Below are 19,457 nucleotides of genomic sequence, written 5' to 3' on the forward strand. Positions count from 1 at the left end.
AGGGAAATTTTTAGAGGGGGTTTTAATTATATTTTAATTAGAGCATAGTTAAATATTTCCTTTTAATTAATTTTAATTCTGTAATTGTTATCTGTGTATTTTTTAATCGATTGTTAGCCGCCCTGAGTCCGTAAGGAGAAGGGCGGGATATAAATTTAATAAAATAAATAAATAAATAAATAAATAAATAAATAAATAATTAGATGATTTAATATGGTGGGAAATAGATAACTTTTAGGAAATAGAACAAGACTATACTCAAATAGATAAGATGTGTATTTTGAATATTAGATTCTGTTATGAATTGAGATAAGGGAAACTTTGGTTATCTAAAGCCTGGAAAATTATAAATATCAAATGTTAAATATGAATGTTGATGGGAAACTAAAAATTGGAAATAAATCATTAACAGGACATTGATTGTCTATAAAGATTGAATGTAAAAGTTATTAAAATGTATAAGCTAAAAATTATTGATAAACGTAATAATGATGTTTTTACTTAGTTGATACAATAAGAACTGTATTAGCTTAAATACGAGATAGTATTAAGGGAAAAAAAGAGGAAATATTTGATATTGTAACTTGAGATTTGTACTAAAGATTTTTGTATGTTGTTGAACTATTGATTAACCCAGCCATCACGTTGCTTTTTAAATACCTAAATGTAAAATTAAGAAAGTATTAAAATATTATTAAAAAAAAGAACTGTATTCATATAAATGTAGTTCTATTCTTTGTTTCATTTGGGAATTTTTTCTTTTGTTTCTTCCACACTTAACTCCTGTTCTCAGAGTGAGAATTCAGTCTAATCACATAGTGCCTTCCAATGGTATTATTGGAATAAAGCATGAAATTGTAAAATAATTGTCCTGAGGAGCTCTACCTTGACTAATATGCCAAATATTTTCTTAAAAACTTGAATTAAAAAATACTTGGATAACAATTGTTGGAATCATGGCCAGAAGAGCCTTTGCCCAGTTTTGGCTAATGCACCAGTTACAACCATACAGGGAGTAGGATGATCTTTACAATGGTTCGCACGCTTGTCTGCCACTAGTGTGGATTATTGCAATGCATTGCATTGCCTTTGGAGTTTGTTACAGATGGCAAATAGTTCAAAATCCAGCAGCCTGCTCTGGGAATGACATGGTTCCCAGGTATCTTCAGGACATCCTTTTCTGTGTAAAACTAATGTTTATGGTGCATTCCTCCTAGATGGGGATGTTTACGGTTTACTCCATACATGAAATAGGAGGGATGGGGACCTTTTTCTGTGGTAGTCTCCATCTTGTGCAGCAGTCTCCCACAAATCTCAAAGGTTCATGTAGCACCTACCTTGGCATCTTTCTGGAAGCCTTTAGAACCTTTAGAAATGCCCTATTTCACTGGGCATTTGAAGCCTAAGGTTTGCTATTAGTGATTTGAGATAGGTATGATGGTTCTCTGTATTTCTCTTGTTTTTGCCCTTGATTCTATTATATGTTGTTATAGTGTAAATTACTGAGAATTTATCCTGACCACAGAAGTGTATAAATTCAACCTGTCAATTAATATGGGGATTATGAAAATGGATGCTTGATAAGTAAAAGAAATTGTTGCAGAAAATAAGGTTGAAAAAGATATTAGGTGCACTGTGAGGAAAAATGTAGAGGAAGAAACAATTAAGAATAAAGACTTCAAAATCACAGAGTGATCTTGATGGAAAATAATATACATATTTTTGAAGAGAGCTAATTAAGGATAATGTAATGTATACATAGTCCTCGACTTACAACAGTTCATTTAGTGACCGAAGTTACAAAATCACTGAAAAAGATGACTTATGAGCATTTTTCACATTTACAGTCATTACAGCATCCCCATGGTCATGTGATCAAAATTCAGATGCTTGGCAACTTACTCATATTTATGATAGTTGCAGTGTCCTGGGATAATGTGATCCCTTTTGTGACTTTTTGACAAGCAAAGTCAATGTGGAATCCAGATTCACTTAACAATCATGTTACTAATTTAACAAATGCAGTGATTCATTTAACAACAGTGGCAAGAAATGGGGCAAAACTCACTTAACAAATGTCTCACTTAGCAATAGAAATTTTGGTCAATTGTAGTCATAAGTCGAAGACTGCCTGTAATGTAATGTAATATCATATCATATATCATTGCAAAATAAACTATAGCACAATTTAAACATGTTTAGAAAGCCTTCTCAGCTTCAGAGTAGGGGGAACTTTTCATGCCATTGAATTATAAAATCTAATAGATCTTTCCCCTCCCCCCCCCAAGGTTGTTGCATCTGCCCAAACCAGATCCACGAATCCCTGATGAAATGCTTTATGGACGTATGGGGTATTTATCTGCTCTGCTGTTTGTGAACAAACATTTTGGAGAGGAAAAGATCCCTCAAAATCATATCCAACAGGTACTTTATTCTTTTTTTTCTGGTATCCTGTGCTACTTCAGTGCAGGTAGTCCTTGACGTACAACCACAATGAGCCCAAAACTTCCATTGCTAAGCAAGAGAGTTGTTAAGTCAGTATTGCCCCATTTCACAACCTTTCTCACTATAATTGTTAAGTGAATCACAGCAGTTGTTAAGTTAATAACATGGTTGTTAAGTGAATCTGACTTCCCCATTGACTTTACTAGTCAGAAAGGTGATCAAATGACCCCGGGACACTGCAATCATCATAAATACATGCCAGTTGCCAAGCATCTGAATTCTGATCATGTGATCAATGGGATGCTGCAGCAGTCATATGTGTGAAAAATGATTACAAGGCACTTTTTGAACAATTACTAAATGAATATCTTTTTTAAAAAAAAAGTTGATGGAGAAATATAAGAGCAGAAAGTTGTGGTTTTAATTTATTATTTTTAATAATTTGTAGCTTGGTCTGCTTTGCTGTGGGTGGCTAAAACTTTCTGATTTTCATGATTCCTGATTGCCCAGCAATTCTTAAGTGGCTTATAAAAAAGTTATTCTTTGACTAAAGAAGGAGTTAAGAAGATGGAGGAGTAAATTATTAGAGATATATTTGAAAAATCTTTAAATAAAATCCATTAGCTATGCTCCAAGGATGTAAAAAAAAACCTTCTCAAACTACTTCTGAGATGCAAATATGCGTAGAGAGTTGCCAAACCACCGACACAATTTTACAAGTAGCTGACAATGCAGAAGAGTCAATTGCAATTTTGGGTTGCCAAACCACCGACACAATTTTACAAGTAGCTGACAATGCAGAGGAGTGAATTGCAATTTTGGAATATAAACCTGATATCAATTCTTATTATGATGGTTTAAATATAAACCTCCCAATTGAAAAAAGAGCTCCAAGAAAATCTACAACTTTTAAAAGGAGAAGTTTGGAATTTTTTCCTCATAGATACAGTATTTACAAGATTGAGGAATCCTTGAGAAAAAGAGAGATGTCAACGCTGCTAACATCGGATGTTCTTGCTTTGACAACAGATGGAAATGCAACCATTTTACTCTTTTGCTTTTAGAGTTAGTTGATGCTGAGAGGGGGAATGTGGATGAGAGTCCAGTTAGTCATAACAGTAATAACTCAGCCATGGGAATCCAAGGTTATTGTGCCCAGAGTTGATAAAGATTTGGCGGGCTGGAGAGCTGGGGAGAAATAATGCTTAAATAATTCCTAAAGTTTGTAAATATTATTGAAAGTGTATTTGAGAGTATCTGTGTTAAGAGAAAGTTAAAGAAAAAGATGTATTAGTTTAAAGAAAAGTTTAGAGTTTTAAAAAAGATGTATACAAGAAGAAAAAATTATTCTGTGATGGTAGCTTGAAAGGAGTGATCTAAATTTAATAGTGAACTATAATATGTATGTTAAGAGGAAGTTAAAAAAGATGTATTAGAAAGTTTTGATTTTAGAAATGTTTTTAAAGAAAATGTTAGTGCTTTAAATGGATGAAAAAAAGTATTTTTCTCTTTAAGGTTAAAGAATCTGAAAGAGTATAGTGAACTTGGTTCATATAAATGGTCATAGTTTATAAAGACTGTTAAGTGCAAATAGAAATACATATTATTTCCACAGCAAGGAAGATAAAGCAGAAACGATTAAATTGATTATTCAAAGAGGAGAATATATTTAATTATGTTTTTATTTGGATATCACTTCTGGACTTTGTGCTTGTGATATAAAAAATGAAACTTTGGCTTTGGTTTTGCTGATTAGATAGATTTGTTATAGAAATGGCTAGTTACATACTAATGTGTAAAAGTAAAAAGTTGAGGTTATAATGTTATTTTGCACTGTGCTACAAAGAGTCAGAAGTCAACACTATATATATACCTGTATCTAGAAACTCCTTCCATGGTTAATAATGCTAACCCCATTTTAAAAAAATGGCCAAAATTTCCAGATCTCACATGATTAGCAAATTCCACAAGATTTGAAGAGTATAATTACAAAATCTCCTGAAATTTGGAAAGGTCTGATTTTTTTTCTTTTCTTTTTTTTGGGGGGGGTGTGTGCCTGGAAATATTTAAATATAAATTAAATATTTATTTATTTAAAAATACAACACTGTTCCTTAAATACCGACTAGCATGATAGTTGTAAGTTAAGAAAATTATTTATTCAAATTGCACTTGGCTGTGAACAGATAGAGGTGTAGATTACATTATCATTTTATCTGTGAAACTCTTGTGAGGCAGTTTCTTAGCAAACTTCATGGAGCGATACTGGAATATTTAAAAGTTCAAGCCCATCATGCTATCTAAAATACCTAAAATAGATTATTGTTATACTTTTCCCCTTTTATTTATGCCGGCAATAAAATTTTGAAGGACAGCCATTATTATTTCTGATTTCTCCTGTAGGTCTGTGAGGCAGTTATGGCATCCGGTGAGAATTTGGCCCAGAAGCGGAACTTCACAGCTAAGAGCCCACTCATGTACGAATGGTACCAGGAGTATTATGTAGGAGCAGCTCATGGTCTAGCAGGAATTTATTACTACCTGCTGCAGGTGAGAGGCATCCTGCAGTAAGGAAAAGGTCTGTTTAGAAGTGTAATGCCATTCATGTAATGGCTTAGGTATGGCCAGAGACTTCATCACCATTAATGTGGCACAAGTTGTAAAATAAAATAAAACTCTGTGAGTTTGCAAATGGGGCAAATATTCTTTTTCCACAGAAATTTATATCCTGTGTGCAAAATAGAGTTCAATGATTGTTACAACCGTAAGCCAAAAAGGTATTTTAAAGTTTTAAATAGCAGTACATGAAACATAAGACCTTATTATGAAAACATAATAAACTCAATAGTTTAACTGAATTTTTTTTTAGATTAAAACCTGAAAAAATAAAAAGGTTGTCATAGTCAGAGCAGTTTGCTTTGATTCCCCTTCTAGCTTTTTCAAGTAATTGGTAAATGATACCTTTTTCTTTTTCTTTTAATATGATTTAATAGTACTCTTCTGAATTATGATACTCCTTTTTAATAAGGTAAATTAAATCTTGCTGTTACTTTAATTTGTTATTAGGGATTAAGAACTTGGGCATGCATATACTGTATTATATTTAATGTCTGGAATATTTTACAGTCCCCTCCGGAGTCAGACAATTTAGGGGCAGTCACATCTTTTATATTTTTAAGGCCATGCATAAACTAAGATGAAGTTGCATCTTATAATTGATTTAAGATCATGTGTATTTTCTTATCTCAGCCTGGTCTCGGTGTGAGTCAAGCAAAGTTGCATAACATGGTCAAGCCAAGTGTGGATTACGTCTGCCAGTTAAAGTTTGTCTCTGGCAATTACCCCCCCTGCATCGGAGACAATAGAGATTTGCTGGTCCATTGGTGCCATGGTGCACCCGGTGTTATCTATATGCTCCTTCAGGCCTATAAGGTAGGTAGCAACAATTAGACAACCGAACAAGATTTTATCCCTTCCTGTCAGATTGTTTAATATTTCTGCTCTAACTAAAATGGATATTAGATGTCTCTGCCATGCATTTTGATGGTCTTACTGTCGTGTAATAGCGACAGCTGGTAGTGACATTCCTTCCATTTATCGCTCAAGAGATCTTTTCAAGGAAAATGACAAAGTCTTTCTGTTCTTGTCCCAGAGAGAGTGAATAGCCACTAATTAGCAAGAATATGTTGACCCTTTTCTGTTTCATCCTTGAATGATGGAAGAAGCTGCCAATAATAAGGAAGAGAACAAAATGCTGCTTGTTTTCTCAGGTGTTTGGGGAACAGAAGTATTTCAGTGATGCCTTGCAATGTGCTGAGGTGATATGGCAGTGGGGGTTGCTGAAGAAAGGATATGGGCTGTGCCATGGTACTGCAGGCAATGCATATGCCTTCCTGGCACTATACAACCTTACTCAAGACACGAAATACCTCTACAGAGCTTGCAAGGTGAGCACATGTTTATATGGGACAAGATGTCTAGCTTGGCCTGCAGAAAAATTAACCAGACAGACAAAATGTAGATGACTACTTCACATAACTTTGATTTTCTGCCTTGAAAGACTGGAAAATGGACTGTCTTATTCTGACTTTATTGATCTGGATTTTTAAAAAACCCTCAAACTTTTGGGGGGAAAAGGTAGCAAGTTGCTTGGGATTCAGATCTGCAGAACTTCTGAACTGCTACCTTTTTTACTTTTTTTGGCAAATATGCAAAACATGGTTTACCATTGGAAAGTTGTTGATATTGCAAATTTCGTACACAGAAGCCACTTTTGTTAACCTATCATTCCCCTATTAGTCACAGAGCTTAAAGTGAAATTACCTGTTTTTCTTTTCTTTTCCCTTATATAGTCACAGGCTTTGAATTTTGGTGATAATTGTAATTGAAGTTTATTGTCAATATTCCATGCTTTTGTAGGAGAAAGAAGTTACTTTTACCATTTGCCCTATTTTCTACAGCCCTTTCAATCTTAAATAAAAACCTGCTCTGGAGGATATGAGGTCTTCTAGTACAGTGTTTCTCAATTTTAGCTATTCTAAGGTAATTGAACTTAAATTCCCAAGTTCCCCAGCCAAAATTCTAAGGCTTGAAGTCCACCCATCTTAAAGGTCAAGAACAGTCAGGATTAGGAGCCTGAATGTGAAGAATTCCCTCAGCCTTCTTGTCTAATCTGCCTACCCTAAGCTTTCTTGTCCCGTATGTCGTGCTTCTATTCAGCTTTTGGCCTTGATTTGCGCCAAAAGGTGGCTCTTCCTTCCCAAGCCCAGCCTGATTTTCTTTTTTTGCCAGTCATTTTTTTAGTTTTCCTAGTTAAAATGTTTGCAAAATACTTAGAAAATACTTACAAAACAGCTGCAAATATATTGTTAGCAGCAGGTAAAGTGCTTGAATATTCTATATGTCCAGATTGATTGATTTTCAGTATTAGCATATCTTGAGACATATCTTCTGAATTGAATTAATGGCTGTAAGAAATGATCCCTACAAAAAATTACTTATACTAGATAAAAGTGTATTTTTTTTTAGTTTGCAGAATGGTGTTTAAGTTATGGGCAACATGGATGTCGAACACCAGACACTCCTTTTTCCCTTTTTGAAGGTAATCGTCATTTTCCTTTTCCTCTCTTCGGAATCTTAATGTTTTTGACTGAATGAATAGTAACAATTGGGCTTGGATAACTGAAATATTATCTCATACGCTCAAATGTCTGCATAAGCTAATAATGGCATACATGTGGACCAAATCAAATTATTTGCAGCTGAACATTACATTTCTATATGTAGCTTCTTGCATCTGTTGCCCTCCAGATGTGTAAGGATTATTTATTAGTTGAGAATGTTGGTATATAGTTGCCCCAACCCATCTAAAAGTGTTCTTGGTTAAATGAGGCTTCTGTTAGAGCAGACAAATGGGTTGTTTCTTTTTTGGGGGGAGGGGAGAAATCTCTGACCTTACTAAAATGGGTTCAGCTGCTTCTTTTGCTTATCCATCACAAACTGAAACAAAGAAAAAGCATTTGAGGATCTCAAAGTCAAATTGACGAAAAGTAATTAAAAATATAATATGGACTTCTCTGTCCCTCTTCCATATCATACTGGAATCGATCATACTACATACATACATACAAACATACATACAACATACATACAACAAAGATGATTAGGGGATGGAGGCCAAAGCATATAAGGAAAGGCTGCTGGAATTGGGTATGTCTAGTTTAATGAAGAGAAGGACGAGGGGGGACATGATAGCAGTGTTCCAATATCTCAGGGGCTGCCACAAAGAAGAGGGAGTCAGGCTATTTTCCAAAGCGCCTGGAGGCAGGACAAGAAGCAAGGGGTGGAAACTAACCAAAGAGAGAGGCAACCTAGAACTAAGGAGAAACTTCCTGACAGTTAGAACAATTAACCAGTGGAACAACCTGCCTCCAGAAGCGGTGAATGCTCCAACACTGGAAGTTTTTAAGAAGAGAGTGGACAGCCATTTGTCCGAAATGGTATAGGGTTTCCTGCCTGAGCAGGGGGTTGGACTAGATGACCTCCAAGGTCCCTTCCAACTTTATTATTATTATTATTATTATTATTATTATTATTATTATTATTATTATTATTATTATTATTATTATTATTATCAACACTTATATAATACCGGAAATATTTTGTATTATCAGATACTGTTGTATTGCAGATATTGAGAGAAAGTGTCCCTCCATAAGGTTTTTGGCTAGTTAATGGCATACCTGAAATTAATTGTTCAGAAACTGTCCTGTTTCAACCTTCCATCTAACAGTCACTGTGCAACACTTTCAGTTCGTTCTTTATTTAGAAATGTTTATTACATCTAGTCGTTTGCTATTTTACTATTACCATAAGTAAATCATTGCAAAATACATGTTATCTGTTCTTCTAAAGCAGGGGTATCAAACTGCCGGCCCACAGGCTGGATGCGTCACACCAAAACTGTGCCCACCCCATTGCTAGCAATGGGGAAAAAGTCATGATAATGTTGCGACACATCACATGACGTCGCGAGTTTGACACCCTGTTCTAAAGCAGTCTTCTTCCAACCTAGGCCCTGCAGAGATCTTGAACTTAAATTCCCAGATTTCTTTAGCTACTATTGATATTTGCTAATAGTTCTGGAAATTGAAGGCCAGGTATCTGTTTAAGCATAATTATTGTTGTCTGTTGTTTTTACAGGAATGGCTGGAACAATATATTTTCTTGCTGATCTTCTGATACCAACCAAAGCCAGATTCCCAGCTTTTGAACTATAAATTCCTTCTCAGCCAATACTAAATACTGACAAGAACTTCAGTTCTTTGGAAAAGGCAGATTAAATAGGCTATTGTCTCATTTCTTGGCTAGAAAATTCAAACCCTAAGGGGAAGAGTATTAATATTTACATTCTCTTCTTTTAAAAAGTATTAGTCTTTTTTCTAAGCATTCTAGGTTTTATTGAAGGGGGTTTCCAATTTGACTAATGTTTTCTGGAAGTTAAAAAGCATAATATATTTGGCAATCAATTATTTTGCCTTGTTTATTAGCTATAGGACAAATCTTGACATTATTATCTGGCAAGAAATATTCCTAGTGTTGGGACTCCCTGACACAGCAAAGGCTATGGCTAACACAAGAATTTATCAGAGCCCTTTCTGAAACATATCTTTCTGATTTCTATGCACGTTTGTTGTTAAAACAAATGTACTGCTTTTATCAGCAACTTGTCACCAAGCGTATAACTCTTGGATAAATGTCCCTATCTTCAATGAATCCTTTAAAGCTGTTTATAGCACACTTTCAACAGGAATTGAATATGTTTGGATATATTTACTATTGCATTTTTCTTATCTGTAACAGATTAGAATAATTTGGCTTATAGGACCTGTCTGAAATCTTTTTGTGAACAGCACATATTACCCAGTATTTATCAGGAGCTTGTAAACTAATAAATCTATTATATAAAAAAAGAATTTACCAGTAGCCTAGTATAAAATGTCAACTGTACTTCAGCTTTAAAAAAAGGCTGAAATGATTCTTCTCGCTTTGTTAAATTAGCACCCGGCTGATCTTGCAAGGCAAGTACTGAAATATGCATTTCATATAAAAGAGAGAGGTAGCTGACTGCTTTGCACCTCCAAATGATTATAAGAGACTGTTCTGTAGTTCTTGCATCTTAGAGTGGCATAAATGACTTTGAGAGTGCAATAATTACCAATATGAACTGGAAAAAAAAGACATTGTTACCTGGATGTTCATCATAACTTTCAGACAATAGTATTCAGTATGCTGAATATTATCTTAATACAAGTATCTTGTTCATTTGACTTTTAGGTACAGTATAAGCTCTGTTTATGTGGATAATTAGTTTGAAGTCTTTGGAACATACTCTACCCTGCTTTGTTGCTAAGGTTCATTGAATTAAAGCTGTTTTGGACAAATTCCTTGTTTTATGTTCTTTGTAAATGTCAAATATATATATGCACACACAGAGAGAAAATATAATAGCCCTTTGAAGGAAGGAAATTCTACAAATGGTCAGAATACAACTGTGCTATATAAATTAAAGATGAACTACACAAAGAATCACACAAGTCAACTGCAATTTTTGATAACCATATGGACTTAGTTGTAAGGGTTTTTTTTGCAGCAATAACATGGTTTGTTATTGCCATTTGTGCATACAAACATATGTACATATACATCCCACTATTCCCTTTTGGGATAAGTAATAAGATATCTCACTTATAGATACAAGCAACTGTGGCCCATTTCTGTTTTTCTGAGGTAAGCCAAGTTGGTTAAATGTTGCTACCCTAAGTTTTTCTTGTATCAAAGTTGACTCTTTTTGACTGGGAGGCTATGCCCATCTTGTTTTCTGTGCAGCCATGCAAAAGTAGATAAGATCATAGAACATGGAGTTGCCATCTGTGAAAAAAAACCAAGGTAACTTTATATTTGAGAAAAAGAGATGGAATTAGAATAACAAGCTGCAAGGGAGGCACCCTTGAATACATTTTAATCAAGCTTTGAATGTAGAAACAAGATTGCTCATACATGATTGTGGAGCTAGAAAGTAGTAATGGGGCAGTGGGGGAATTGCTGAGAGTAGAAGAATGTGATCCATAAATGAGATGCATAAAGAGAAGGAAAGCATGGCCCAAGCAGCTGGGATCATCAGGCAGCCCTCATGGGATCAGAAAGGAGCAAAGCAATGGGCCAGAAGAGTAGGCCTTGCTGTTTTGTACCTAAGGAATCTCCAGAGACAATTAGCCAAGTGACTGAGAGGGAAAGGGAGAAAGATGCATCTCCTGCTGCCTTGAGAGCAACTGTGCTGGAATCAGTCTGCCACCTTTGATCAGGGAGTTGCCATAATCTGTGTGTCTTCAGCTACAGCTTTTTATCCCAGGGGGCTAATTATGGCAGGTTCAGCATATTCATTCATTCATTCATGTCATAAATGTATATGGCCATCCATCTCATATCTATGACTCTGGGAGGCTAACAGAATAAAAACTGCTTTTGCTGTGACTAATTTTTGTTTAGAAAAAAGTATCTCATTTAGAACATTTATGGCAGCAGATAGTTTGAAGACCTTGAAAACTATAAGCAGAGATAATTATTGCTTCAAGTTGTGAGACTTGAGAAAATCAATTCCTTTGATCCCTACCTTGGTCTCTTCTGAGGCAATAATTATGTTATTGGCATCTTTTAAAAATCCCCCAAAAGGTGGAAATATATTTATTACAATATAATATAATTTATTATAACATAGTGAATGCTCTTAGGGTAACTGATAAAAGTAAATAGCATGTTTTGATTTAACAGCTGTATAGATTTTATGTTCTCAGTGTGCCTATAGCCTAATAACATGAAATCTAATTTAAATGTGTAAAGGTTTTATACAGAAGTTATTCATTACATAGGCAATTTTAGTCTCTTGCTCATTTATGTGCTAATTGTATGTTTCCACTGCCAACAGATGGCAGTATAGTTCAATTTTTTTTTACTAATATGCTGATAAAAAGAGGTAAAAATAAAAAAGACAAAGTACTTACATTTTAAAATAACCATTAAAAACCATATTAAACATTAATCATATGGAATGATATTGATCATTATGTTGATAAAGTTTTTATGCCAAAGGTGAAAACTAGTCACCTTTAATTGTCTTTATTATAAACAGTAATTTCTGCTGTTCCTTTCACTCAGCAAATCTGTGGTCCTACAGATATTGATAAATTCAATTTTTTATTTATAACCTCAAATCATATATCTTTAAATCATACTTCCCTTGTTCAAAGGATATCAATAAACATGGATATTAAACAGGAAAACAGCATCATATGTGAATGTTGCTTCTATCATTTTTTACTTGGCATGAGGAGACTGACTAAGCTTTTAAAATATTCTCTGAAGTGCCATTATATTTTAAAATGTATGAAATTAGTCTCACTTTAAGATAATAAGGAACATTTTAAATGTTCTTTAAAACCCTTAACTATTAAGTTATGTTAACTTATATTAATTAGTAAGTTATTACTGCAAAATCAAAAGGTGTTTTAATTTTAATTATACTGCTATTTTGAAGTTTTGCTGGTAATTCAGGTGTTGTGGATGGTCACTAGGATGCTGTTGAAAGATAATTAAATATATTATCAGATGTTAACATATATATGCCTGTTATATTAAATTTTATGCAAATTACTGAATCTCTTCAGTAATTAGACAAAATGCATTGATTCATCTTTCGATAGCAAGATACTTCTGTTGCATCCAGAATTGCTTGATCCTTTATCATTTATTATTGTCACTTTTGAACACATCCCAGTTCTTTTTAACAGTAAACTGGGATATAGGAATATAGTGAAATGGAAACTCAGTTAAATGAATCTACCCAGTAGAATTCAGAGTTCTTTTGGAATCTTTCTTGGTTAAAAGTTTGTGTAACTGATAAAGGAACTGGAACAAGAACAATCAATCCCTCTTTGGGGGATGCTGCTGAATCTACTGAAGATGTGTATAGATTTCCTTTAAGGAATTCTACTTGAAGAAAAAGTTATGTCAAAGTATGTTCTTATATGTCCTAGAGCAACTAAGGGGAAGGACGAGGGGGGACATGATAGCAGTGTTCCAATATCTCAGGGGCTGCCACAAAGAAGAGGGAGTCAAGCTATTCTCCAAGGCGCCTGAAGGCAGGACGAGAAGCAACGGATAGAAACTGATCAAGGAGAGAAGCAACTTAGAACTAAGGAGAAACTTCCTGACAGTTAGAACAATTAACCAATGGAACAACCTGCCTCCAGAAGCGGTGAATGCTCCAACACTGGAAGTTTTTAAGAAGAGACTGGACAGCCATTTGTCTGAAATGGTGTAGGGTTCCTGCCTGAGCAGGGGGTTGGACTCGATGACCTTCAAGGTCCCTTCCAACTTTATTATTATTATTATTATTATTATTATTATTATTATTATTATTATTTATATTTACTGGGGTAATGTATGAAGCAGCTGAGAAAAATCCACATAGGTGAGTCTTTGCCCCAAAACAATACAAAAATAAGCAAAATTGTCATGCATCTATTTGACCTTTTACCTCATAATTGCACATATTTATAGAGATTGGTTTCTGTGTCTATGTCAATATATATATGATATAATTTATTTAGTATAATTGGAACACAGTAGAAGAGAAATTGCATGGTCTGCACAAATATTTGCCATGCCACATCTCAATTGCCAGAGGCTTATAGCCATTTACTCTTTTAAAAGTTACTGAATTAATTTCCCCAGAATGAGTGCCTATACTGATCTTCAATCATCTCAAAAACACTAGAAAGGAATATGGGTGATAACATAGGGGACTTTGGATGAAAAGATTCTGGGATTGAACAGAGCAAATAAATAAGCCCTGGCATTTCTTGAAAAGCATTTCATCAAGCCTCAGAAATTTCCAGCAAGTGGTTCAAGTTCTGATTGGGCAGGGTCTGTGTTGTTCACAGCAGCCACAATTTGTCACCGTTTTTACAGTGACTGTAACTAAAACCATGCTGGACTATTTCTCCACTTCATCAACAAATCTAGTTGGAGCCAGGCCCATAAACAGTTGCTGTTCAGCATGCAACAGAATGCACAACTGGGACAAATGCTTCTTGTGGGGACTATTGGGCACAATCGGATTCAGTCTATCATATTTCCAGCATTTGTCTTCATTTTAAAATAGTTCACACCCTTCCCTTCAGCAATCTTGGGTAGTTTTGAATGGAGGGGAAAATCAGTATTTGTGTAGCATAGATTCTTGCTCCAAAATAGTTCTGAATTCTACTGGGTAGATTCATTTAACTGAGTTTGTGGTTATTTTCCTTCTCATTTGTTATATTAATCCTTTCTGAGCTCTCACTAATGCTCAGATCAGAAAACTAAAACTAGATAGCTGTATGTTGAGTAATGTTTTTGCCTCACAATGGTTGTATGATCTGAAAATGGAGGACATAGCCTTTAACCCTTTCCCACGGTCAGTTTCCTAGTCTAAACGAGGTTGACTACAACCTCTGCAGGGTGAATAGGCCAATTCAGTTGGTCTTCCCCATGCCTCTGGAGCAGTGGTTCTCAACCTGTGGGTCGGGACCCCATTTGGGGTCGATCGACCATTTCACGGGGGTTGCCAAGCAAGGCTGTCCGCCATTTTTTTGTCCTGCATTTTTTTCCCCTTTTCCGGCGGGTGCCTTACCTCCCTTGGGCTGGGCCAGCTGGTGGTCGGCCTGCTCCGTCTCTGCCGCTTGCCAGCTATGCCTCGGCCGGCACAGGGGGCGGAACCATGCATGTGCAGCGCTCCTGGGCAGGGAAAGTCCTCGACTTACGACCAGTTGGGTAGTCCTCAACTTACGACCGGTTTAGTCCTTGACTTACGACCGGTTGGGGTCGCGGCATTAAAAAGGTTGAGAACCACTGCTCTGGAGGATATGGATGGATTGCTGGCAATCACTAGTAAAAAGTAATTGGTAACAAGAAGCAGCCCAGATTCTCAACATGATTGCCCCTGCATGGCCTCTGCACACCAACCTTAGTCCCTTGCATACTGAAAACCTGAAAACCAAACAAGTATGAAGCCATAATAATGACACCAGAGTGCTGGTGAAGAAAGAGAAGTAAATCTGAGTCTACATACAGTATATGTTCAGGTTTGGGCCTTCACTGTGGTGGAAGCATCTCTGGTTCTCTTTTATTGCATCAGAGGACTCTCAGTCTTCCTTAAGAATATAACCCCCTGTTAGAGAGGGATGAACAAGTAGATCCCAGCCTAGCTTTTCTGTTCACATTCACCATTTTGCCAACAAAATTGTTCATATTCACCAACATCTTGATTGTTCATGGGGATCGTTATGAGGTAAGTTGTAACATCTGTAATTCCTTTTGGCCTGTGAACTCTGATGAAATGGGCAGAGTTTTCTTTTGTATAACTTCTACCATCTCTGGACCCCTTCCTTTCTGGCTCCTTTCAGGAAAAAAAATGGAAACAAGGTTGGCTGGATGTTTATAAGAACTGTGATATCTCCAGCCTTGAAAGAAGCTATGGTGTGCCCCCTCTAAGAAAGAAACACGTACAAATCCAGCCTTATTTGACAACCATTATCCAATTTTCAAGCTTTCCTTTTGGAGTAAGGTTACTGAAAGTGTGGTAGGCAAACAATGACAAAGTATCCTAAAGAAATCATCTGTACCACTTTCAAACAGAATTGAAGCCTTGACATAGAACAGAAACAGACTTGGTTGTTCTGATCAATGAGCTTTTTTGGAAGCTTGGAGTCTTCTAGTCCCAAAAGACTACTCAATCACTTTTGACATCACTGACCATGGAATCCTGAAGTGGAATCTGACCATGGAATCTGAGGGACTTGAAGTAGTTCTACTATTACCTTAGCAGGTGATCCAGTTGGTAGTGATTGGGGAGAAAACATCAACCTCATGGCCCTTCATACATATAGTGCTCATTCACTGCTTAACATCTCACAAAATATTTGGGAGAACTTATTTGCCACTGTGTTTTAAATATGCCAATGATACCGAGCTATACATTGCCACCCTAGGCTATACCAAAGATCTGATAGAAGTCTTTTTCTTATATCTCAAAGTTCTAGATTGGAATAAAACAGGTTGAGACTGAACTCAAGAAAGGTGGAGTTGCTGTGTGTCTAGCAGGTTTCACAGTCAGTACCAATATTGACTGGTATTTGGAGTGATAGATCCATGACCTGGGAATAGTCTTAGACTTCTACTACTATATAGCCACTACTGAATGGGCAGATAGAAGCCATAAGCAAGGGAGAGGAAATTGTCCAGATTCTGTTTGGAATCAATTGCAACCTGTAGAAAATAAGGAAGATGATCTTGATGGAAATATGCAATAATCATTATTGAGGCCAAGGGGACTGAAACATTTTTAAGCCGTGAGGGGAAAAAAGGAAGAAAGAAAAAAGGAACTCGGGCACTGCCTGATTATAACATAGAATGTAGAATCTTAGGGCTGGAAGGGACTTCAGAAGTCTAGTCCAACCCTCTGCCTAAGGCAGGAGACCTTATATCATTCCGGGCAAATGTCTGTCCAAACTTTTCTTGAAAACCTCCAGTGATGGAGTACCCACAACTCCCTGAGGCAAGCTATTCCATTGATTAATTGTTCTCATTGTCAGGAAATTTCTCTTTAGTTCCAGGCTGGATCTTCCAATCATTGCTTCTTGTCCTGCCCTCAGGTGCTTTGGAGAACAAGTCAATCCCCTCTTCCCAGTGACTTCCCTCCAGTACTGAAGACAGTTACCATGTCCCCCCTAAACCTTGACTTTGTTAGGCTAGAGATACCTAGTCTAAAACCTTAATTGTTCACTATATGGTTTAGTACATAGACCTCTTATCCTCTTTGTTGCTCTTATTTGCACTCTTTCTAGGGTCTCAGTATCTTTTTTGTATCTTGGCAACCAGAATTGGATACAGTATTTCATCTCATAAGTGGTCTCATAAGTGCAGAATAAAGTGGTACTATCACTTCTCATGATCTTGATACTCTCCTTCTGTTGATGCAACCCTAAGACTGCTGCTTCAGCACATTGCTGGCTCATAAATATTTGATGGTCCACTAAGACACTTAGATGACTCTCAGAGTTATTACTATTGAGCCATGTATTCTATACCTGTGTATTTGTTTTTTTCTGCCTAAATGCAGGACCTTACTTTCCTTACCACTGAATTTAACATTGAATCAGCCTGACTTCAATACCTGGGAAGATCCTGGAAAAGATATCAAGCAACAGATCTGTGAACACCTAGAGGCAGAAGAGATGGTATAGGTAGTATAGGTTCTCCTGCTTGAGTGGGGACCTGGACTAGAAGATCTCCAAGGTCCCTTCCAGCCATATTCTATTCTAAATAAGACAACATGAGTTTGTCAAAAACAGATCATGCCAAACAAATCTTATTTCATTCTTGTTTTTAACAAAGTGATTAAATTGGTGGACCAGCAAAACGCCATGGACATAGTATATTTGGATTTCAGTAAGGCATTTGACAAAGTAGTCCACAACCTAGTTCTAGGTAAGCTAAAAAACCAGCATCACCACCAGATGGATTCATAACTGGCTGACAAATTGTACTCAATGTGTAGTCCTTAATGGAACTACATCTACGTGAAGGGCAGTAAGCAGTGGGGTACCCAAAGATTTTGTTTTAGGTTCAGTACTCTTCAATAACCTCATAAACAATTTAGATGAGGCAATAGAAGGGGAAGTCATCAAATATGCATATAACACCAATCTGGCAGGAATAGCCAACACTCTGGAAGATAGGCTCAAGATCCAGATGGATCTTGAGAGACTTGTATACTGGGCCATATCTAACAAAATGAAATTCAGTGTAGACATGTCAAACTCGTGATGTCATGTGACATCACGCAACGTATCGGGACTGTTTTGCCATTGGCGGCAATGGGGTGGGCGCGGCTTCCGCATGATGTGTCCAGCCCGTGGGCCGGCAGTTTGATACCCCTGGTGTAGAGTAAGTAAGGTTTTACACTTAGGCAAGAAAAAACAAATGTACAAGTACAGATTAGGAGAAACGTGGTTTAATAGAAATAACTGTAAGAGAGATCTTGGAGTCCTAGTGGACAATCACTTAAATATGAGCCAGCAATGTGCTGCAGTGACCAAAAAAGCCAATGCAATCCTAGGCTGCATTAACAGAGAGATACAATCAAGATCATGTGAGGCCTTTATAAGGCCTTGCGAAGGTTGTTGAGAGTGTGGTGGCACGACAGCTCCCTCAGCACCTGGAAGAAACTGTCTATCTAAACTCGCGCCAGTCCGGCTTCCGGCCTGGGCACAGCACGGAAACGGCATTGGTTGCGTTGGTTGATAATCTCTGGAGGGCTCGGGATAGAGGCTGCTCCTCTATCCTGGTCCTGTTAGATCTCTCAGTGGCTTTCGATACCATCGACCATGGTATCTTGTTGCACCGGTTAGAGGGGTTGGGTTTGGGGGGCACCATCTTACGGTGGTTCTCCTCCTACCTCTCGGACCGGTCGCAATTTGTGTTGGCAGGGGGGCAGAGGTTGACCTCGAGGTGCCTCACTTGTGGGGTACCACAGGGGTCGGTCCTCTCGCCTCTCCTGTTCAACATTTATATGAAGCCACTGGGTGAGATCATCCGTGGTTTCGAGGTGGAGTTTCATCAGTACGCAGATGACACCCAGCTGTACATCTCCACCCCGGACCACCCCAACGATGCCGCGGAAGTGATGTCCCAGTGCCTGGAGGCCGTGCGAGTCTGGATGGGGAGGAACAGGCTTCGACTCAACCCGTCCAAGACCGAGTGGCTGTGGTTTCCAGCGTCACGTCATAGCCAGTTGGTTCCATCTCTGGCTATCGGGGGCAAGTCATTAGCTCCCGCGGAGAGGGCCCGCAACCTGGGTGTCCTCCTGGATGCTCGGCTGTCTTTAGATGATCATGTGACAGCCGTGGCCAGGGGGGCTTTTCATCAGGTTCACCTGATACGCCAGTTGCGCCCCTTTCTGGATCGTGACGCTCTACGCACGGTCACTCAAGCCCTCGTTGTTTCCCGCCTGGACTATTGCAACGCTCTCTACATGGGGCTCCCCTTGAGGTGCACCTGGAGGCTCCAGCTACTTCAGAATGCGGCCGTGCGGGGGATCCTGGGGGCCTCTAGATACTCCCATGTAACACCTCTCCTGTGCGAGCTGCACTGGCTGCCTGTGGCCTTCCGGGTGCGCTTCAAGGTGTTAGTAACAACCTTTAAAGCACTCCGTGGCAATGGACCTAGGTATTTGCAAGACTGCCTCCTACCAAACACCTCCCTTCAACCAGTCCGCTCCCACAGAGAGGGCCTCCTTAGGGTGCCGTCGGCCAGACAATGCCGGCTGGCGACCCCCAGGGGGAGAGCCTTCTCTGTGGCAGCTCCTGCCCTCTGGAATGACCTACCCCCCGACCTACGTACAGTTGCGGACCTGC

At 37.7% G+C, this 19,457-nt stretch overlaps 1 protein-coding gene across 2 annotated transcripts in view; it reads left to right on the forward strand.

Annotated features, from left to right (window-relative positions):
* Positions 1-10,388, forward strand: part of LANCL1 (LanC like 1) — a 30,056-nt gene extending 19,668 nt beyond the window's left edge. For both annotated transcript variants that reach the window (XM_015831070.1, XM_015831076.1), the window contains 6 exons: positions 2,289-2,424; positions 4,849-4,995; positions 5,695-5,877; positions 6,216-6,392; positions 7,474-7,546; positions 9,148-10,388. In XM_015831070.1, coding sequence (XP_015686556.1) covers positions 2,289-2,424; positions 4,849-4,995; positions 5,695-5,877; positions 6,216-6,392; positions 7,474-7,546; positions 9,148-9,224 — 793 coding nt within the window. In that variant the 3' untranslated portion in view covers positions 9,225-10,388. The remainder of the gene's footprint in view (positions 1-2,288; positions 2,425-4,848; positions 4,996-5,694; positions 5,878-6,215; positions 6,393-7,473; positions 7,547-9,147) is intronic.
* Positions 10,389-19,457: the final 9,069 nt, after the last annotated feature.

Source organism: Protobothrops mucrosquamatus, unplaced genomic scaffold, assembly GCF_001527695.2.
Source record: "Protobothrops mucrosquamatus isolate PMUCROS unplaced genomic scaffold, P.Mucros_1.0 scaffold_253, whole genome shotgun sequence".
NCBI lineage: Eukaryota > Metazoa > Chordata > Lepidosauria > Squamata > Viperidae > Protobothrops > Protobothrops mucrosquamatus.